Source organism: Corella eumyota, chromosome 4 (genome assembly GCF_963082875.1).
Source record: "Corella eumyota chromosome 4, kaCorEumy4.1, whole genome shotgun sequence".
NCBI lineage: Eukaryota > Metazoa > Chordata > Ascidiacea > Phlebobranchia > Corellidae > Corella > Corella eumyota.
In genome coordinates this window covers 12768965-12788327 of record NC_137493.1, presented here as the reverse complement: position 1 = coordinate 12788327, position 19363 = coordinate 12768965, and the positions used below count along the sequence as shown (strand labels likewise).

The 19363-nt window shown below is 27.4% G+C and overlaps 5 protein-coding genes across 5 annotated transcripts; all 5 read right to left on the bottom strand.

Annotated features, from left to right (window-relative positions):
• Nucleotides 1-741: 741 nt before the first annotated feature.
• LOC145750883 (receptor-type tyrosine-protein phosphatase alpha-like) lies at nucleotides 742-1609 on the bottom strand. Its single transcript, XM_082566956.1, has 5 exons — nucleotides 1562-1609; nucleotides 1361-1498; nucleotides 1109-1251; nucleotides 901-1036; nucleotides 742-816 (listed from the first exon to the last, which is right to left on the bottom strand). The coding sequence occupies exons 1-5, from the start codon at nucleotides 1607-1609 to the stop codon at nucleotides 742-744; spliced, it is 540 nt and encodes a 179-aa protein (XP_082423082.1).
• Nucleotides 1591-4103, bottom strand: LOC145751116 (receptor-type tyrosine-protein phosphatase C-like). The gene is made up of 11 exons (XM_082567200.1): nucleotides 3967-4103; nucleotides 3768-3864; nucleotides 3518-3585; nucleotides 3249-3383; nucleotides 3047-3175; nucleotides 2720-2859; nucleotides 2351-2486; nucleotides 2124-2224; nucleotides 1923-2035; nucleotides 1778-1841; nucleotides 1591-1681 (listed from the first exon to the last, which is right to left on the bottom strand). Exons 2-11 carry the CDS (start codon nucleotides 3859-3861, stop codon nucleotides 1666-1668), a joined length of 996 nt encoding a protein of 331 aa, XP_082423326.1. The 5' UTR covers nucleotides 3862-3864; nucleotides 3967-4103; the 3' UTR covers nucleotides 1591-1665.
• Nucleotides 3931-9472, bottom strand: LOC145750882 (uncharacterized). Its single transcript, XM_082566955.1, has 16 exons — nucleotides 9436-9472; nucleotides 8618-8794; nucleotides 8294-8444; nucleotides 7330-7439; nucleotides 7014-7187; nucleotides 6462-6662; nucleotides 6204-6316; nucleotides 6017-6130; nucleotides 5639-5815; nucleotides 5427-5558; nucleotides 5274-5358; nucleotides 4981-5092; nucleotides 4757-4791; nucleotides 4482-4567; nucleotides 4279-4348; nucleotides 3931-4076 (listed from the first exon to the last, which is right to left on the bottom strand). Exons 1-16 carry the CDS (start codon nucleotides 9470-9472, stop codon nucleotides 3931-3933), a joined length of 1920 nt encoding a protein of 639 aa, XP_082423081.1.
• A 377-nt stretch (nucleotides 9473-9849) lies between these two features.
• Nucleotides 9850-13238, bottom strand: LOC145751119 (receptor-type tyrosine-protein phosphatase epsilon-like). The gene is made up of 14 exons (XM_082567207.1): nucleotides 13134-13238; nucleotides 12935-13031; nucleotides 12416-12550; nucleotides 12213-12341; nucleotides 11883-12022; nucleotides 11566-11701; nucleotides 11350-11450; nucleotides 11149-11261; nucleotides 10986-11056; nucleotides 10738-10857; nucleotides 10543-10671; nucleotides 10297-10442; nucleotides 10090-10225; nucleotides 9850-9985 (listed from the first exon to the last, which is right to left on the bottom strand). The coding sequence occupies exons 1-14, from the start codon at nucleotides 13193-13195 to the stop codon at nucleotides 9911-9913; spliced, it is 1590 nt and encodes a 529-aa protein (XP_082423333.1). The 5' UTR covers nucleotides 13196-13238; the 3' UTR covers nucleotides 9850-9910.
• A 5-nt stretch (nucleotides 13239-13243) lies between these two features.
• Nucleotides 13244-18772, bottom strand: LOC145750881 (uncharacterized). The gene is made up of 16 exons (XM_082566953.1): nucleotides 18682-18772; nucleotides 17788-17964; nucleotides 17464-17617; nucleotides 16500-16609; nucleotides 16182-16355; nucleotides 15630-15830; nucleotides 15372-15484; nucleotides 15185-15298; nucleotides 14808-14984; nucleotides 14596-14727; nucleotides 14443-14527; nucleotides 14150-14261; nucleotides 13926-13960; nucleotides 13651-13736; nucleotides 13448-13517; nucleotides 13244-13290 (listed from the first exon to the last, which is right to left on the bottom strand). Exons 1-16 carry the CDS (start codon nucleotides 18770-18772, stop codon nucleotides 13244-13246), a joined length of 1878 nt encoding a protein of 625 aa, XP_082423079.1.
• Nucleotides 18773-19363: the final 591 nt, after the last annotated feature.

Genomic DNA, 19363 nt, shown 5'->3' with positions numbered 1-19363 from the left:
TTATTTAATACTTTAAAAGTCATTATTAAAACTCTGTATTTTTAAATTGAACATGTTAAGTTTATAAAAAAAAACAAAAATCGCTTAATCATAAAACGTATAGACTTAAATTGCAAGCGAACACTGTTTCCACTAGAAATACAATTTTTAGTTTTACATTTGAAAAAAATAACAGTTCAACGAAATACATAAAAGACCTACAAAATATCTTTTGACCTTTTTGTTGTTAGTTGGTCTTGGTTTAAATTTACCTTTTAAAGTTGTTGCATAACAGTTCATTAATTCAAATTTTTTATTGTTTCCTTATTAAAAACAATGAATTAGATTGCCGATGAAAATATTAAACAGCCTGTACGTAAACCGTTCGATTGTTAGAGTAGGTAAGTTGCTGAAATAAATATTGTTTGTATGCACTGTAACTTTGCACATACTTTTATAACTTTAAATCATAGAATATATAAAGTGAAAAGAGAAACAAACACATAATTTAAAAAAAAAATATTAACATGATAAAATTTATAACTTATCAATATCAATATTTATTTTTACTATAAGAAATTATTTAACCTTTTTATACATTTAAGCAGGTAAATTGAACCCTATTAAAGAAATAAAAAAAAATAACTTTTTATAATACGCGAAATCACTTGGTCATGCAAGGTTTAAAACTAAACCAGTTTCACTGATACAACTAACATGTTTTTAAAACTCTTATATTTTGTCTAGTAAGATATTTAAATATTATTCGTAGTTGCCATAAGTTTCAAAGGTTTGAAGATATTGAGAAACAAATTGGTAACAAAATTGATATAGCTCCTGCAATATAAAAAAAAAGGTTAATAATACAGGCTCAACATGGGGTAATTTTATTACTAGACCCAGTCTTTAGAGTTTACTTACATATTGATTAACCATGTTTGGTCTCATATCTCTAAGATCTTTGATTGCTCGAAATACATCAATCCTACGCTGGGATTTCAATCTTTCCAAGATATTCATCAGTGCAATAAAAAGACCAGTTCTTGTACAACCATTTCTTAAAAAATGAAACCAACCCAAATATTTTGTTATATCTCTACGGGATAAGTTTTAAAAATTTCATATTTACCTGCAATGTACAAGTGACAAACTAGTTTTAGAGTCACTGGAAAAGAGCATTTGATTTGTGATAACATCAAGCAATACCCCAACACTTGGTGGCGTGGTATCATCACTCCAAGTGGTCAAAGTCAGGTGATTTATTGACTTAGACTGTTTGTGAAGGTTTGAAAATTAATAGCATAATAGGAATTTCTTTGTTAATTTTTTATAATTATAAATACGAACATGCTTACAAAATTAATTTATTTTAATAGCTTACAAATTGGTTGTGGCTAGATGAAAGAGTAAGAAGTTTTTTGTTACAGCCTTCCATTACATTCTCTTTAACAACCTCCACCAAAAAATTGCCGTGCTGAATGGTTTCCCCTACTCCCGTTGATGATAGCCAATCACAATTCTATAAACAGAATATTTATTTATAACTTTTTAATTGAAACACTTAAAAATAGATAAAAATTACCACATCTTCCAGTTGTACAATTGTGTTAATAGAATTCTGTGAAACCATATTCCAAAACAACTCAGTAGTGTCATCTTGTGGATTTTGTGCAGCTACAAACTTTCTTACACATTCTGCATTCTAAAAAATAAAAAAAATAGTTATTTCCTTAAGAAAGTTGGCTACTTACACTTTAATATAAAACAATTAACATATAGCCTTAAACATTTAACTAACCTGTATATAAGATGCATTAACATACACTCAAAACCTTCCAACACCATCACAATATTTCCATCGTCTAAATAACGATGAAAATCAGCCTTTAAGTGTTTTATAATAATAGGTTATAATAAATTGAGTTTACTAATTAAAAAATTACTTGGTTTGCAAAATGGATCCACATTTTGACCGGCATTTTTATCAGCTGTTGAGTAAGTATGTAAGTCTACAAGTGTACTCAGTCTCTTGAACTCTGTTTGAGCTAATTCGCCCCTTAATTAAAAAAGTTATTTTTAAACATCATTTATTTTAAACCTTTTATTTTTTTAATTATAAACAAGTATAGCATCATGTAACCTACATTTCTTTGCCAGTTAATTGGGAAAAGTCTTGTACTGAAAGATCACTGTTTGGGAGCATAAAGTGTTCCATCGTTAGTTTAAAAACTAGCCCATATTGGTTCTAAAGATATTGCCAAGTATTACTAGTATTACTGGCTTTTACGTAATAATAAAGGGAAGTTAAATATAGGACACAAGAGAAATGTAGTTAAGTTGCTAATACTAACAATTGCAGAAAAATACTCACAGCATTTTGAACCATCTGGGTTCTATTTTTCCGCATTTTAAGAATGGTTTGATGAATGTCAGCTCCCTGTTGGTCTTTAAGTTGATGAAATAAAATATTCATTGCAATATAAGTTCCTGATCTACCTGCTCCAGCACTATATTTAAAACAATTTATCACAAATTAAGAACAGATAGGCATTAACAAAAGCATGCCCCTCAAATTTTAACTTGCTCTGAGGCTAGTTTTTATCGCATCGTGTAAAATATTGATTGATGCTGTATTATAATTGAGAAAAAAAAATAAATTTAGACTTGCTAGTTGCTAGCCAAAGGTAAAACCAGCACCATAACCTTTAAATACCAGCGTATATTTGACCAAAACAATAACCTGCAGTGAACAATAATGGGTGATGTGTCAACAGTCGCTTGTTCTACCATGTCATGTAAATGAACAATAGTTGATGTAGTTTTTGGCACTCCGTGGTCAGGCCAGGCCACCAACTGAATTTGGATGATTTCTTGTTTGACCTTTGTTAACAGAAAAAAAATTAAAATCTAAAATGTATTTGATGTTAGCATAAACAATAACCAATACTTGAAAAGGATACGAAAATGTTCAGGTAATATTGGATTGTAGCTTATTTATTTAAAAGTACATGGTGAGTGATATACAAATCTATATAATATTGGTATGTTATTGACAAGTTAATCTAACATCAGGACAAGTAAGGATTAATTTTCTTCTAAAGATTCCCTCAGAACATGATTCTTCAACATTTTCAATTTGAAATTTACCAACTTGTTTGTTTTTGTTGATGTTAGGCCAATACTGGGCACACTTTTCCTAAAAATCAGATAATTAGGTAAAATATAAATACATACATACTAATTTTACAAAAACAGACAATTTAAGTTACCTTAGCATTTTCTACCAGGCCAGTTAGCATAACAATGACATTAGATTTTTGCTGATATATCATTGTCCAAAAATCGTTGACAGTAAAATCAGTTGGGCCTTGTGCTGCTATAAACTTTTTTTCTTGTTTGTAACCCTGGATAAAACATCCGGAATTAATAAAAAAGCTATTTTCCGGCCTTAGAAGGGTGATAAAAACTAATATTAAAATTTTAAGCTGTATTCTGCATTAAGTTAATACACAAAAAGTCTTAGCTAATATAAATTTACATTTATAAAAGCAGCATTTATGTAATCTTCACCCTTGTTATCTTTCAATATAACTCTAGCATGATCAACTAAAATGAAAAAGTTTTAAATTAAGTTATAATCTTTATAATATAAATGTAGTTAAGATGGGGTTTGTTATTTAGAATTCTACAGTGAAAATAAAATGTTAATAGTTTATATAAGATACAGTAGCTAGCGCTCTTATAATTTCTCATGTCTTGACAATAAACCAAAATTTTTAAAAACTTACATGGATAAATGTTTTTGTAACGATTTTTCTTCTTGCTACTTTCAAGTTGTGCATTTGTACATGGATTATCAAACTTCTTGGATTCATCAACCATTTTCTAAAACAAACAAAAAAATGTTAGGCTATTAAAATGTGAATAAAATCAGAAACTGAAATTTAAAACTTACCATAAACTAGTAAAAACTTCAATTTTATATACCTGAAACAAGGTTTGTAACTTTTTGTTAGTAATAATATCCACATATTTTGATTGTAGATCATTTCCTTTGATAAAGGTTGGGGATTGAGATGGCTTTTTGGCAGGTTTCACTAAAAACAAAATATTTTAATAAAATAAGAAATGTTATTACAAATGCCTGATTAATTAAAAAACAAAATATTTAAATAAAAACAACTTGTTTCGGTCCTTTTTAAAACAATCAGTTACTTTTAGATTGTGAGTCAGACTTCTTACATTGGTAATGCAATGATGATTAATTATAAAAACAATATATTAAGTATTTCATTTTACCTGCACTAGATTTATCTATAACAGCATATACATCATTTGATGATGGAACAAAATTGGCATAGTTGGAATTCTGTATTATTAACAACCATGTCAAATTGATAAGACAACTTTTAACCAAAAAAAACACATTTCAAGTAAAAATCTGTCAATTTAGCCCCCAAAAAATATGTTATTTAAGACTTGTAAAAGAACTAATAACTTACAATGGTAATAGTTGCTTGTGATGTTGGTGGAGCTGGTGATAAATCATTAGTTGGATTGGCATCAGGATTTTTTACAGTATCGCTTCCTGTAAGTTGTGTACACGTTAATATATATCTATACTATATTTTGTTATAGGACATATCAACGGCAATCTATAGGAAATTAGCGAATAAAGTATGAGGAAGTATTATCATCAATATCCAAAACTGTCATCAGGTAAAAAATTTATATATAGGCTGAGAAATTTTTACATTAGGAATATAAAAACACTTACCAATTAGTTTTGGTGTGACTTCAGTATCTCTTTTACTAAGGTAAAAAATTTATATAAGTTTATTTATTCAAATTTAAAAAGTACGAACAAAATACATTTAGAAATTGTTTGTTGGAATTTGTCATTAAAAAAAACTAAAAAATATTATTCAGATCATTAACAAAACAATGCCATTTATATATATTACAAGCTACAAAAATAATTCGATTCCAAATTTTTCTTACCTTCTTTTTTTCATAAAAATAACAACCAAGATGATCATTATTATTAGAATAACACCTACACATGGACCAATAATAGCTGCAATTGGTACACTTGTACCAGTTCCACCACTACCTTTTAAATATTTAAAATTTAATACTTTTTTATTAGGTCCATCCTTAACATAAAAAGCTAATTTTTATTGACAAAAAGATATCATATTTACACTAATTTGTAATTTTTTAGACATTAAATTTAAAATTGCACATATTTAGTTCCCATTTTTTTACATTCCTACATCAAACAATGTTTCTACCTGTTTTTATTACTTTGATTGGTGAAACACAAGTTCCATTTACATTTTTCCATTCTCCAAAACCTTCACACGAACCTGCTCTTATCTAAAAAATTAAATCATTAATAATTTATAAGCAAAGAAATATTTTAACTTGAATCAAAAATACATTACCCTAAATGCAACAGTTTTGTTGTAATTATGAACATCTAAAGGTATTTCCATAAAGTATTCATTTTCCATCGTAGTTAATAAGCTGGGATTAAAGGCAATCAATGATGTGTTTGTGTTGCTTCGTCCTTCAACCTAAATTCAAAATAAATTATAATATTTTAACCCTACCCAAGATTATTTTGAATTTTTAACACCTTAATATATTTCCTAACCTCATATAATAGAATGTCATCCACATAACTAGTTGGTATTGGCCACTTAATAATACAATTAGGTTGGGTTGAATCAACATAAGATAAAGTTATGTTTCCAGGAACACCAAAACTGGTTGTAACACTTGAATTTGATGTTACTGACTGACTACCACAATTACCAAGCATTACAGTTACCTTTCATAAAAAAGTTTTAAAATAAAAACCTCTTTTAATAAACAATTTTGTGTTTGTTGTAAATCTTAAAACAATAAATAAAAAAGCAATTAGGATTTTTTTAAATATAAACTTACTTATTTAAAATCATAATATTTAAAAGAAAGCTAGGTTTTTGTCATTTATATGAGTATAAAAATATAAATTATATATATGTTTTACTCTAGCTATGTAGGTAGTTCTTGATATCAAACCTTTAAGAACAACATATGATTGACTGTAACTGTGTTGATTTGATAATATTCTCCACTGTGACCCAGATGATGAAATATCAACCTAATAAATATAATAAATTCTTTAAAATTAACAAATTTTATTTCTGAAGTAATTACTCATTTTACCACACTACCTGTGTTATCAAGTTCAAATTAGAATGGATTGATTGAAGTGATAATAAATTTGTACTCCAAGTAACATTAATAGAGTTACCATCACATTGTACAGAATAAGCTTGTGTGGTAACTAAAATTATTTAACACACTTTAAACTTAATGAAAAAATAATGACATTGTATACGACAGTAACCTATTTTTAATACACATAAAAATAAGTAATTCTCATGTAAAATATTTACGATTCTTTTACATTTTTTTTACAAAATAATTACATTGATATTGACAGGCAAAGTTGTATGTTTCTGTACAGTTAATTGGTATGAGCTTCCAAGAACCATTTTGATAATGAAATGCTGTGCACAAATTAGAAGGAGTTTGTGGTAATGTAAAGAAGTTAACTGGAGTTTGATCAGGCCAAACCCAGTTGTTATCTGAATATTTTGCTCCAATTATTACATGAGTGTCTGGTATATCTATAAAATTTTACATATATATATAAATGCTAAAAAAATGATCTAATACTATTTGGTATATAATATATACTATTTTAGTATTTTTTAAGCAAATTCCTTTTATGAAAAATATCTTTCAATATTATCTTTCAATAAAAACAATATATAAAAAAAATGTATACATTTTTTTGAATATGGCTAAGCAAATAATATTTCCCAAATAAAATAAAATGTAGTTAGTAGGTTTCAAGACCAATTTTCTAATTTAGATTTAACCAAACCAAGTTACTCACCAAAATATATTACAGCTTATTGAAACTTGAAGTAATATTAAATAAGCAAAAGCTTTTCAGTTAAAACACTATTTATTACCTGGAACAGATATGTTTCCATATAAGTTCTTAAACCCTTCAATACCAAGACTAGAATCATCAGTGGCAGTTAATTTGGTGGAAAAAGGTTGAGTAGCTCTATGTAAAAGATATCTTTTCAATGAATTGACATTATCGGAAGATCCAAAAAATTGAAAGTCAAAAACAATCCGCCCTGTTTATACATAATATATATATAAATGCAATGTGTTGTTTATTTAATAGCATTCAACTATTTAATAATAAACTGTTGATATTTTAAGACAATTTTAATGTTAACAGCATAAACAAAAAAATGTATAAGTTTTATTATTTACCTTCAGCAGGTTCATAACCACAATTATCAGGTGTAGGCCCAACTGTTATACTCCACCTTGTAAATCGAAATTGACAAAATGTAAGAGGTTGTGCAAATCCTGGCTTTGAACTAAATTTTAAAATTATGTCAATGTTATATTTATTAGATGCCAGTTGATCTGTACCCAAACAACAAAAATTTCAAAATTTTTTAAAAGTTTTTTTTCCCTTGCAGACCATTTGGCTATCTGCTATGGCTATCATTTTTGGCTATCGAGCGATCCATACTTAGTCCATTTACATTAATTGTGACTATTATGTGTTGCTAGTTTCTATCTATAAATACTTTCTTAACAAACCATTATCAAATTAATAAATATGTCTGAAAATACAGTATGTTTTTTATTGTTTGTAGAGTTATTGACAATTGTATTGCTCATTCTTTTACTTTTTTCGTAACCATTGCACTTATCATAAGATAAGAGCAGTAGTTCTAATATGTAATACAGATTTTTAACAACTAACTTTTTATATTAAAGTTATTTTAATAACAACAGCTATATATGAAAAAAGGGCAGTGTGAATTAAACTTGGTTTTGTTTTAAACATTATAATGTAATTGATTAAATCAAATTATTTTGTAATTTAAAATGGTGAGCAATAAATGGTCATAATGATAAATTTTGTGTGCCTAAATTCTTCTGACACTTGCGCATGCACTTATATTATATATTCAACAAAGTAACTAACATACTTACTGAACTAAGGTTTACCATAGTTAATATACCCATTTAGCATATATGTGTGCCTTAAATTTTATAAAGGTGACGCAATGCGAGTTTGAATGGACTTAAACCCCCAATACAGTTTTCCTTATGTGTATTAACCCATGTAAGAATCAACTGGCAATCATATTATTCGATCATCTTAATTTAAAATTTAAAAAAAAATATTTTGAGTGTTGTATAGTCTATTTTTACCAACCTTTTGTAAAGATCAACATAAGCAATGTCTCCTAAACGTTCAGCACTCATCCAACCATTTATTTCTTCAGGTGATAAAGCATATCTGTATGCTCTGGCTATATTACCTTCATGTTCATCTTGCTTGTAAAATATCCACACTCTTTGCAAATCTGCTGGAATTAAAAAATTGTATTGGTAGCAGATGAAAGGGGAACAACAAAAACTTAAATTTTATTTAAATACTTATAACGACCTTTTTAACACTTATATATATTTTAAGTATATTACTGTTTATTAAACTGCTTAATGATCAGTTTCAAATAGGAAAAAACTTTTTTTTTACCATTTCTATATTTGTTGTTAATAAGATTGATAATAAAATCGTTTGCTTTTTGATTTCGAATTGAAGCCAAACTTCCACCATTTTCCTTACAAAAATTCTCAGCATTTTTAACATTAAGTTGATTGTCTGATAAACTGTAGATAGTATCTTTAATTCCAATTACACTGTCACTACAAGCTAAATATATATGAAATGATTTTAATTTATTAACCTTTTCGTGTTTATTTGTTCACATTCTACCAACTAACAGACTTTAAATACCAATTTTAATACAAAAAATCTAATTGACCACGATTATAAATTAAACCGGCAGCATGGTGTAGTGATAAGAACTCTTGCTACACCACACATGAGGTCGTGGGTTCAATCCCCACTGATCTCATGCTGTAGCGCCCTCGAGTAAGGCGCTATAAACGGTATGAACTCCTGCTGAGCCAGCACTTAATCAGTAGCATAATTACTGGGCAATTATAGTCTCTATAATATCCCAAACTGCCACAGGAAACTCGAGACTGGGTCGGAGTAACTTATGTTACTCTGTGTTTAAGTCGCGCATTCGACTTTCCCACATCGAGGATAAAAATATATACAAAATAAAAAAATTTTTTCAAAAACTGAAATAAAAATGTAACTTGAATATCTTTAAAATTTTAAAATATTAAATAATGCCCAAATATATATTTTTTAAATTTAAACAGAGTGCAATAAACTATGAATAAAAAAATAGCAATGCGTTACTAATGTAAAATTTCAACATGGTGTTTAATATTTTTGTAGCCACAACCAGTATGCATATTGTTTATTAGTCTTATGTTAACCTGGTAAATTGTGTGATTTTAAAAATTGAACCCGCATTTTTTAACCTCGATATGCTTTAAAGCAGGTAAAATTGAACACTCAGCCTCTATTATAGAAAAAAAAACTTTATAAATTGAAATATATACAAAAAATGGAATTAAAATTAAATACCGATTATAACATCAAAAATTTCAATACAAATCATTTAGCAAGGATAATAATCACAAAGTAAAAATGTATCAGGCTATGCATTTTATAACGATAAAGTTTCCTTTACATATGCGCATTTTAAATAAGCTTATACATATCTGTCACTCAAAAGTACAGTGTTTAAAGTTTTGTGTAAAAAATTGCTTGATATCAAGTTTTTTTTAACAAAATAATAATAAACAGATTTAAGTGATCAAGTAAAGATTTTTACTAAACCAGATTTATCGCTACAACAAACAAGTTTTAGAACTCATATATTCGGCCCTATAGTTGGAAATTTGAATATTATTCGTAGTTGCCATATGTTTCAAAGGTTTGAAGATATTGAGAAACAAATTGGTAACAAAAATGATATAGCTCCTGTAATATAATAAATTTGTATAACAAAAAAGTTTTTATAGATTTTTAAGTTTAGATTTTACCTTGTTTAATGCATAATAAAACTAAAATTTTAAATTACTTACATATTGATTGACCATGTTGGGTCTCATATCTCTAAGATCTTTGATTGCTCGAAATACATCAATCCTACGCTGGGATTTCAATCTTTCCAAGATATTCATCAGTGCAATAAAAAGACCAGTTCTTGTACAACCATTTCTTGTAAATAAAACCAACCAAAATATTATGTTGAAACTCTACATAATATGTTTTAAAAGGTAAATAGTTACCTGCAATGTACAAGTGACAAACTTGTTTTCGAATCACTGGAAAAGAGCATTTGATTTGTGATAACATCAAGCAAAACCCCAACACTTGGTGGGGTGGTATCACTACTCCAAGTGGTCAAATTCAGGTGATTTATTGACTTAGATAGCTTGTAAAAGTTTTAAAAATAATTAGAAATATTTTGTCAGTCTTTATAAATCTAGTTACAACATCCCTAATGAATTCAATGTAACTTTTTAAAAGCTTACAACATGGTTGTTGGAAATAGTAAGAAGTTTCTTGATACAGCCTTCCATTACATTCTCTTTAACAACCTCCACTAAGAAGTTACCATGCTGAATGCTTTCACCTCTTGTTGCTGATATCCAATCACAGTTCTATAACCAAATAAATAGGTTATAATATAGTTATCAAAATACTTAAAAATATACTACAATATTTACCACATCTTCCAGTTGAACAATTGTGTTGATAGCATTCTGTGAAACCATATTCCAAAATAACTCAGCAGTGTCATCTTGTGGATTTTGTGCAGCAACAAACTTTCTCACACATTCTGCATTCTTTAACCAACATGAAAAAAACAAGAATTTATTACATACCAAACCCAACAGTTTTTTATGCAACAACTGCCTTAAAATTGTGTGTACCTTCATTTTATATTGAATAAAAAACATTGTAATTGACTAACCTGCATATAAGATGCATTAACATACACTTTTGACTCAAAACCTTCCAATACCATCACAATATTTTCATCATCTGAATAAAGATAAAAAGTAAGCCTTAAGGTATTTTATTATAAGTCATACATTAAATTAAAAGGTTTAAATATTTTACAATTAAAAAATTACTTGGTCTGCATAGAAGATCAACATTTTGATCGGAGTTATGATCAGCTGTTGAGTAAGTATGTAGGTCTACAAGTGTATTCAGTCTTTTGAATTCGGTTTGAGCTAATTGGCTTCTACAATAAAAAAGTTATTTTTCAACGGCATTCATTTTAATCCTATTGTTTTTTTTTTATTAATATACTGGTAAGGCATATAACTTACATTTCATTGTTAGATAATTGAGAGTAGTCTTGTACTGAAAGATCACTGTTTGGAAGCATGTAGTGTTCCATTACAAGTTTGAATATTAATCCATATTGGTTCTGAATAGAATTGCCAAAGAAATTATGAATGATTTTACATAATAATAAAAATAAGTTAGAATTTAAAAAATAAGTTCAACAGTTAACTTTAGTTCCTATTAAAAAAAATACTTACAGCATTTTGGACCATCTGAGTTCTATTTTTCCGCATTTCCAGAATAGTTTGATGAATGTCAGCTCCCTGTTGATCTTTAAGTTGATGAAATAAAATGTCCATTGCAATATAAGTTCCTGATCTACCTGCTCCAGCACTATATTTAAAACAATTTATCACAAATTAAGAATTAAGAGGCATTTATAATTGGCATAACTTCATTTTAGTAAGCCCTTTATATTTTAACTTGCTTTGAGGCTATTTTTTGCTAGCCAAAAGTAAAACCAGCACCATAACCTTTAAATATTAGCTAATGTATACTTGAATAAAACAATAACCTGCAGTGAACAATAATGGGTGATGTGTCAAGAGTTGCTTGTTCTACCATGTCATGTAAATGAACAATAGTTGATGTAGTTTTTGGTACTCCATGGTCAGGCCAGGCCACCAACTGAATTTGGATGATTTCTTGTTTGACCTTTGTTAACAGAAAAAAAAATGTGAATCAAAAATGTATTTGATATTAGCATAAATAATAAACCAATACTTGAAAAGGATACGAAAATGTTTATGTAATATTGGATTGTAGCTTATTTATTTAAAAGTACATTGGTGAGTGATATACAAATCTATATAATATTGGTATGTAATTGACAAGTTAATCTAACATCAGGACAAGTAAGGATTAATTTTCTTCTAAAGATTCCCTCAGAACATGATTCTTCAACATTTTCAATTTGAAATTTACCAACTTGTTTGCTTTTGTTGATGTTAGGCCAATACTGAGAACACTTTTCCTAAAAATCAGATAATTAGTTAAAATATAAATACATACAAACTTATTTTTACAAAAACAGACAATTTAAGTTACCTTGGCATTTTCTACTAAGCCAGTAAGCATAACAATGACATTAGATTTTTGCTGATATATCATTGTCCAAAAATCGTTGACAGTAAAATCAGTTGGGCCTTGTGCTGCTATAAACTTTTTTTTATGTTTGTAACCCTAAATAAAACAGTCTAAATTTAAAAAAAAGCTATTTTCAGGGCTTAAAAAGGTTGATAAAAACTAATATTAAAATTTTAAGCTGTATTCTGCATTAAGTTAATACACAAAAAGTCTTAGCTAATATAAATTTACATCTATAAAAGCAGCATTTATGTAATCTTCACCCTTGTTATCTTTCAATATAACTCTAGCATGATCAACTAAAATTTAAGTTTTAAATTAAGTTATAATCTTTATAATATAAATGTAGTTAAAATAGGGTTTATTATTACGAATTCTACAGTGAAAATAAAATGTTAATAGTTTATATAAAATACAGTAGCTAGCGCTCTTATAATTTCGCATGTCTTGTCAATAAACCAAGATTTAAAAAAATCTTACATGGATAAATGTTTTTGTAACGATTTTTCTTCTTGCTACTTTCAAGTTGTGCATTTGTACATGGATTATCAAACTTCTTGCATTCATCAACCAATTTCTAAAACAAACAAAAAAATATTAGGCTATTAAAATGTGAATAAAATCAGAAACTGAAATTTAAAACTTACCATAAACTAGTAAAAACTTAAATTTTTTATACCTGAAACAAGGTTTGTAACTTTTTGTTAGTAATAATATCCACATATTTTGATTGTAGATCATTTCCTTTAATAAAGGTTGGGGATTGAGATTGCTTTTTAGCAGGTTTCACTAAAAACAAAATATTTTAATAAAATAAGAAATGTTATTACAAATGCCTGATTAATTAAAAAACAAAATATTTAAATAAAAACAGCTTATGACTCGGTCCTTTTTAAAACAATCAGTTACCTTTAGATTGTGAGTCAGACTTCTTACATTGGTAATGCAATGGTGATTAATTATAAAAACAATATATTAAGTATTTCATTTTACCTGCACTAGATTTATCTATAACAGCATATACATCATTTGATGATGGAACAAAATTGGCATAGTTGGAATTCTGTATTATTAACAACCATGTCAAATTGATAAAACAACTTTTAACCAAAAAAAACACATTTCAAGTAAAAATCTGTCAATTTAGCCCCCAAAAAATATGTTATTTAAGACTTGTAAAAGAACCAATAACTTACAATGGTAATAGTTGCTTGTGATGTTGGTGGAGCTGGTGATAAATCATTAGTTGGATTGGCATCAGGATTTTTTACAGTAAAGCTTCCTGTAAGTTGTATACACGTTAATATATATCTATACTATATTTTGTTATAGGACATATCAAAAGCAATCTACAGGAAATTAGCGAATAAAGTATGAGGAAGTATTATCATCAATATCCAAAACTGTCATCAGGTAAAAAATTTATATATAGGCTGAGAAGTTTTTACATTAGGAATATAAAAACACTTACCAATTAGTTTTGGTGTGACTTCAGTATCTCTTTTACTAAGGTAAAAAATTTATATAAGTTTATTTATTTAAATTTAAAAAGTACGAACAAAATACATTTAGAAATTGTTTGTTGGAATTTGCCATTAAAAAAAACTAAACAATATTATTCAGATCATTAACAAAACAATACCATTTATATATATTACAAGCTACAAAAATAATTCGATTCCAAATTTTTCTTACCTTCTTTTTTTCATAAAAATAACAACCAAGATGATAATTATTATTCGAATAACACCTACACATGTACCAATAATAGCTGCAATTGGTACACTTGTACCAGTTCCACCACTACCTTTTAAATATTTAAAATTTAATACTTTTTTATTAGGTCCATCCTTAACATAAAAAGCTAATTTTTATTGACAAAAAGGTATCATATTTACACTAATTTGTAATTTTTTAGACATTAAATTTAAAATTGCACATATTTAGTTCCCATTTTTTTACATTCCTACATCAAACAATGTTTCTACCTGTTTTTATTACTTTGATTGGTGAAACACAAGTTCCATTTACATTTTTCCATTCTCCAAAACCTTCACACGAACCTGCTCTTATCTAAAAAATTAAATCATTAATAATTTATAAGCAAAGAAATATTTTAACTTGAATCAAAAATACATTACCCTAAATGCAACAGTTTTGTTGTAATTATGAACATCTAAAGGTATTTCCATAAAGTATTCATTTTCCATTTTAGTTAATGAGCTGGGATTAAAGGCAATCAATGATGTGTTTGTGTTGCTTCGTCCTTCAACCTAAATTCAAAATAAATTATAATATTTTAACCCTACCCAAGATTATTTTGAATTTTTAACACCTTAATATATTTCCTAACCTCATATGATAAAATGTCATCCACATAACTAGTTGGTATTGGCCACTTAATAATACAATTAGGTTGGGTTGAATCAACATAAGATAAAGTTATGTTTTCAGGAACACCAAAACTGGTGGTAACACTTGAATTTGATGTTACTGATTGACTACCACAATTACCAAACATTACAGTTACCTTTCATAAAAAAAGTTTTAAAATAAAAACCTCTTTTTAAAACAATTTTGTGTTTGTTGTAAATCTTAAAACAATAAATAAAAAAGCAATTAGGATTTTTTAAATATAAACTTACTTATTTAAAATCATAATATTTAAAAGAAAGCTAGGTTTTTGTCATTTATATGAGTATAAAAATATAAATTATATATATGTTTTACTCTAGCTATGTAGGTAGTTCTTGATATCAAACCTTTAAGAACAACATATGATTGACTGTAACTGTGTTGATTTGATAATATTCTCCACTGTGACCCAGATGATGAAATATCAACCTAATAAATATAATAAATTCTTTAAAATTAACAAATTTTATTTCTGAAGTAATTACTCATTTTACCACACTACCTGTGTTATCAAGTTCAAATTAGAATGGATTGATTGAAGTGATAATAAATTTGTACTCCAAGTAACATTAATAGAGTTACCATCACATTGTACAGAATAAGCTTGTGTGGTAACTAAAATTATTTAACACACTTTAAACTTAATGAAAAAATAATGACATTGTATACGACAGTAACCTATTTTTAATACACATAAAAATAAGTAATTCTCATGTAAAATATTTACGATTCTTTTACATTTTTTTTACAAAATAATTACATTGATATTGACAGGCAAAGTTGTATGTTTCTGTACAGTTAATTGGTATGAGCTTCCAAGAACCATTTTGATAATGAAATGCTGTGCACAAATTAGAAGGAGTTTGTGGTAATGTAAAGAAGTTAACTGGAGTTTGATCAGGCCAAACCCAGTTGTTATCTGAATATTTTGCTCCAATTATTACATGAGTGTCTGGTATATCTATAAAATTTTACATATATATATAAATGCTAAAAAAATGATCTAATACTATTTGGTATATAATATATACTATTTTAGTATTTTTTAAGCAAATTCCTTTTATGAAAAATATCTTTCAATATTATCTTTCAATAAAAACAATATATAAAAAAAATGTATACATTTTTTTGAATATGGCTAAGCAAATAATATTTCCCAAATAAAATCAAATGTAGTTAGTAGGTTTCAAGACCAATTTTCTAATTTAGATTTAACCAAACCAAGTTACTCACCAAAATATATTACAGCTTATTGAAACTTGAAGTAATATTAAATAAGCAAAAGCTTTTCAGTTAAAACACTATTTATTACCTGGAACAGATATGTTTCCATATAAGTTCTTAAACCCTTCAATACCAAGACTAGAATCATCAGTGGCAGTTAATTTGGTGGAAAAAGGTTGAGTAGCTCTATGTAAAAGATATCTTTTCAATGAATTGACATTATCGGAAGATCCAAAAAATTGAAAGTCAAAAACAATCCGCCCTGTTTATACATAATATATATATATAAATGCAATGTGTTGTTTATTTAATAGCATTCAACTATTTAATAATAAACTGTTGATATTTTAAGACAATTTTAATGTTAACAGCATAAACAAAAAAATGTATAAGTTTTATTATTTACCTTCAGCAGGTTCATAACCACAATTATCAGGTGTAGGCCCAACTGTTATACTCCACCTTGTAAATCGAAATTGACAAAATGTAAGAGGTTGTGCAAATCCTGGCTTTGAACTAAATTTTAAAATTATGTCAATGTTATATTTATTAGATGCCAGTTGATCTGTACCCAAACAACAAAAATTTCAAAATTTTTTAAAAGTTTTTTTTCCCTTGCAGACCATTTGGCTATCTGCTATGGCTATCATTTTTGGCTATCGAGCGATCCATACTTAGTCCATTTACATTAATTGTGACTATTATGTGTTGCTAGTTTCTATCTATAAATACTTTCTTAACAAACCATTATCAAATTAATAAATATGTCTGAAAATACAGTATGTTTTTTATTGTTTGTAGAGTTATTGACAATTGTATTGCTCATTCTTTTACTTTTTTCGTAACCATTGCACTTATCATAAGATAAGAGCAGTAGTTCTAATATGTAATACAGATTTTTAACAACTAACTTTTTATATTAAAGTTATTTTAATAACAACAGCTATATATGAAAAAAGGGCAGTGTGAATTAAACTTGGTTTTGTTTTAAACATTATAATGTAATTGATTAAATCAAATTATTTTGTAATTTAAAATGGTGAGCAATAAATGGTCATAATGATAAATTTTGTGTGCCTAAATTCTTCTGACACTTGCGCATGCACTTATATTATATATTCAACAAAGTAACTAACATACTTACTGAACTAAGGTTTACCATAGTTAATATACCCATTTAGCATATATATGTGCCTTAAATTTTATAAAGGTGACGCAATGCGAGTTTGAATGGACTTAAACCCCCAATACAGTTTTCCTTATGTGTATTAACCCATGTAAGAATCAACTGGCAATCATATTATTCGATCATCTTAATTTAAAATTTAAAAAAAAATATTTTGAGTGTTGTATAGTCTATTTTTACCAACCTTTTGTAAAGATCAACATAAGCAATGTCTCCTAAACGTTCAGCACTCATCCAACCATTTATTTCTTCAGGTGATAAAGCATATCTGTATGCTCTGGCTATATTACCTTCATGTTCATCTTGCTTGTAAAATATCCACACTCTTTGCAAATCTGCTGGAATTAAAAAATTGTATTGGTAGCAGATGAAAGGGGAACAACAAAAACTTAAATTTTATTTAAATACTTATAACGACCTTTTTAACACTTATATATATTTTAAGTATATTACTGTTTATTAAACTGCTTAATGATCAGTTTCAAATAGGAAAAAACTTTTTTTTTACCATTTCTATATTTGTTGTTAATAAGATTGATAATAAAATCGTTTGCTTTTTGATTTCGAATTGAAGCCAAACTTCCACCATTTTCCTTACAAAAATTCTCAGCATTTTTAACATTAAGTTGATTGTCTGATAAACTGTAGATAGTATCTTTAATTCCAATTACACTGTCACTACAAGCTAAATATATATGAAATGATTTTAATTTATTAACCTTTTCGTGTTTATTTGTTCACATTCTACCAACTAACAGACTTTAAATACCAATTTTAATACAAAAAATCTAATTGACCACGATTATAAATTAAACCGGCAGCATGGTGTAGTGATAAGAACTCTTGCTACACCACACATGAGGTCGTGGGTTCAATCCCCACTGTTCTCATGCTGTAGCGCCCTCGAGTAAGGCGCTATAAACGGTATGAACTCCTGCTGAGCCAGCACTTAATCAGTAGCATAATTACTGGGCAATTATAGTCTCTATAATATCCCAAACTGCCACAGGAAACTCGAGACTGGGTCGGAGTAACTTATGTTACTCTATGTTTAAGTCGCGCATTCGACTTTCCCACATCGAGGATAAAGATATATACAAAAAAAAACAAAAAAAAAAGTATTTCAAGTCAAAACCACGTGATTTAAAAATGTGGGAATTTCCTCAATGAATATTAGTAAAATTGTTTTTTTTATATTTATTCTCTATCCAAAAAAACTTACTTTGCTACTTAAATATAAAAAACGATAACATTTTCTTACTTTAACAAAGTTTTAAGTTGCGTTTAGCAGTTTTAGAGATATTTACTGTAAAAATTTACGTAAATATAAAAATATAATAAACAGAAAATGAATAATGAGTTTACATATTTCTGTAAGTTACAACAAGAAAATAAATCTTACCTCCTTCAATTGAAGATAAAAAGCATAAAATAACTACGATAAACGTATAACTCCAAAAATTATTATATGACCTTACGTCGATATTTTTCATGTTGCATACATGTAGCTTTCACTACACTTATAACCCGTTTTAACAAAAAAATAAAACACAAATGATTAATATAACACCTTTAGTTTTAGTCTAAACCTCTATATAAATTGACTTTACAACTTCCCCTATGAGTCAGTTTGTTAATATTAGTAGCAAGAAACACACCACGTGATTATTTTCATATGTGAAAATAACGTAGACAAGCTTATATTCGGTGCATAGGAGGATGTTAGTTTGACGTAAAAATAACTTTTTAAATAGCATTTGCCCTGCATAAATGCAACCTTATTATTAAAAAAGTATTAACAAAAAAAAAATTTTTAACTTAAAAAGTCATTATTAAAACACTGTTTTGTTTAAAAAAAACGAAAATCGCCTAATCATAAAACGTATAGACCTAAATTGCAAGCTAACACTGTATCTTCTAGAAATACAATTTCTAGTTTTACATTTGGAAATAAAAACAGGTAAATGTAATACATAAAACAACTACAAAAATCGTTTGACCTTTTTGTTGTTAGTTGGTCTTGGTTTAAATTTAACTTTTAAAGTTGTTGCATAATAGTTCGTTAATTCAAATTTTTATTGTTT

Bases quoted from the DNA above. Each gene is read 5' to 3' on its own strand.
- LOC145750883 (XM_082566956.1), bottom strand. From the start codon at position 1,609: ATGGTTTCACAGAATTCTATTAACACAATTGTACAACTGGAAGATGTG. The intron at 1,252-1,360 runs GTAAGCTATTAA...CTTCACAAACAG, and splicing joins CATCTAGCCACAACCAATTT to TCTAAGTCAATAAATCACCT. The intron at 1,037-1,108 runs GTAAATATGAAA...TCATTTTTTAAG, and splicing joins TTGTCACTTGTACATTGCAG to AAATGGTTGTACAAGAACTG.
- LOC145751116 (XM_082567200.1), bottom strand. From the start codon at position 3,861: ATGGTTGATGAATCCAAGAAGTTTGATAATCCATGTACAAATGCACAA. The intron at 2,860-3,046 runs GTTAGATTAACT...CTGTTAACAAAG, and splicing joins TAATCCTTACTTGTCCTGAT to GTCAAACAAGAAATCATCCA. The intron at 1,842-1,922 runs GTAATTTTTTAA...ATCGTTATTTAG, and splicing joins GGATCCATTTTGCAAACCAA to ACGATGGAAATATTGTGATG.
- LOC145750882 (XM_082566955.1), bottom strand. From the start codon at position 9,472: ATGCGGGTTCAATTTTTAAAATCACACAATTTACCAG. The intron at 5,359-5,426 runs GTAATGTATTTT...TTAATTTTTTAG, and splicing joins ACAAAACTGTTGCATTTAGG to ATAAGAGCAGGTTCGTGTGA. The intron at 4,568-4,756 runs GTAAGTGTTTTT...CACAACTTACAG, and splicing joins AGTCACACCAAAACTAATTG to GAAGCGATACTGTAAAAAAT.
- LOC145751119 (XM_082567207.1), bottom strand. From the start codon at position 13,195: ATGATCTACAATCAAAATATGTGGATATTATTACTAACAAAAAGTTAC. The intron at 11,262-11,349 runs GTAAGTTATATG...TTTTTATTGTAG, and splicing joins CAATTATCTAACAATGAAAT to AAGCCAATTAGCTCAAACCG. The intron at 10,226-10,296 runs GTAACTATTTAC...TTTATTTACAAG, and splicing joins TTGTCACTTGTACATTGCAG to AAATGGTTGTACAAGAACTG.
- LOC145750881 (XM_082566953.1), bottom strand. From the start codon at position 18,772: ATGAAAAATATCGACGTAAGGTCATATAATAATTTTTGGAGTTATACG. The intron at 17,618-17,787 runs GTAAAAAAAAAG...TTTTAATTCCAG, and splicing joins TAACAACAAATATAGAAATG to CAGATTTGCAAAGAGTGTGG. The intron at 15,299-15,371 runs GTAGTGTGGTAA...TATATTTATTAG, and splicing joins ATTTGAACTTGATAACACAG to GTTGATATTTCATCATCTGG.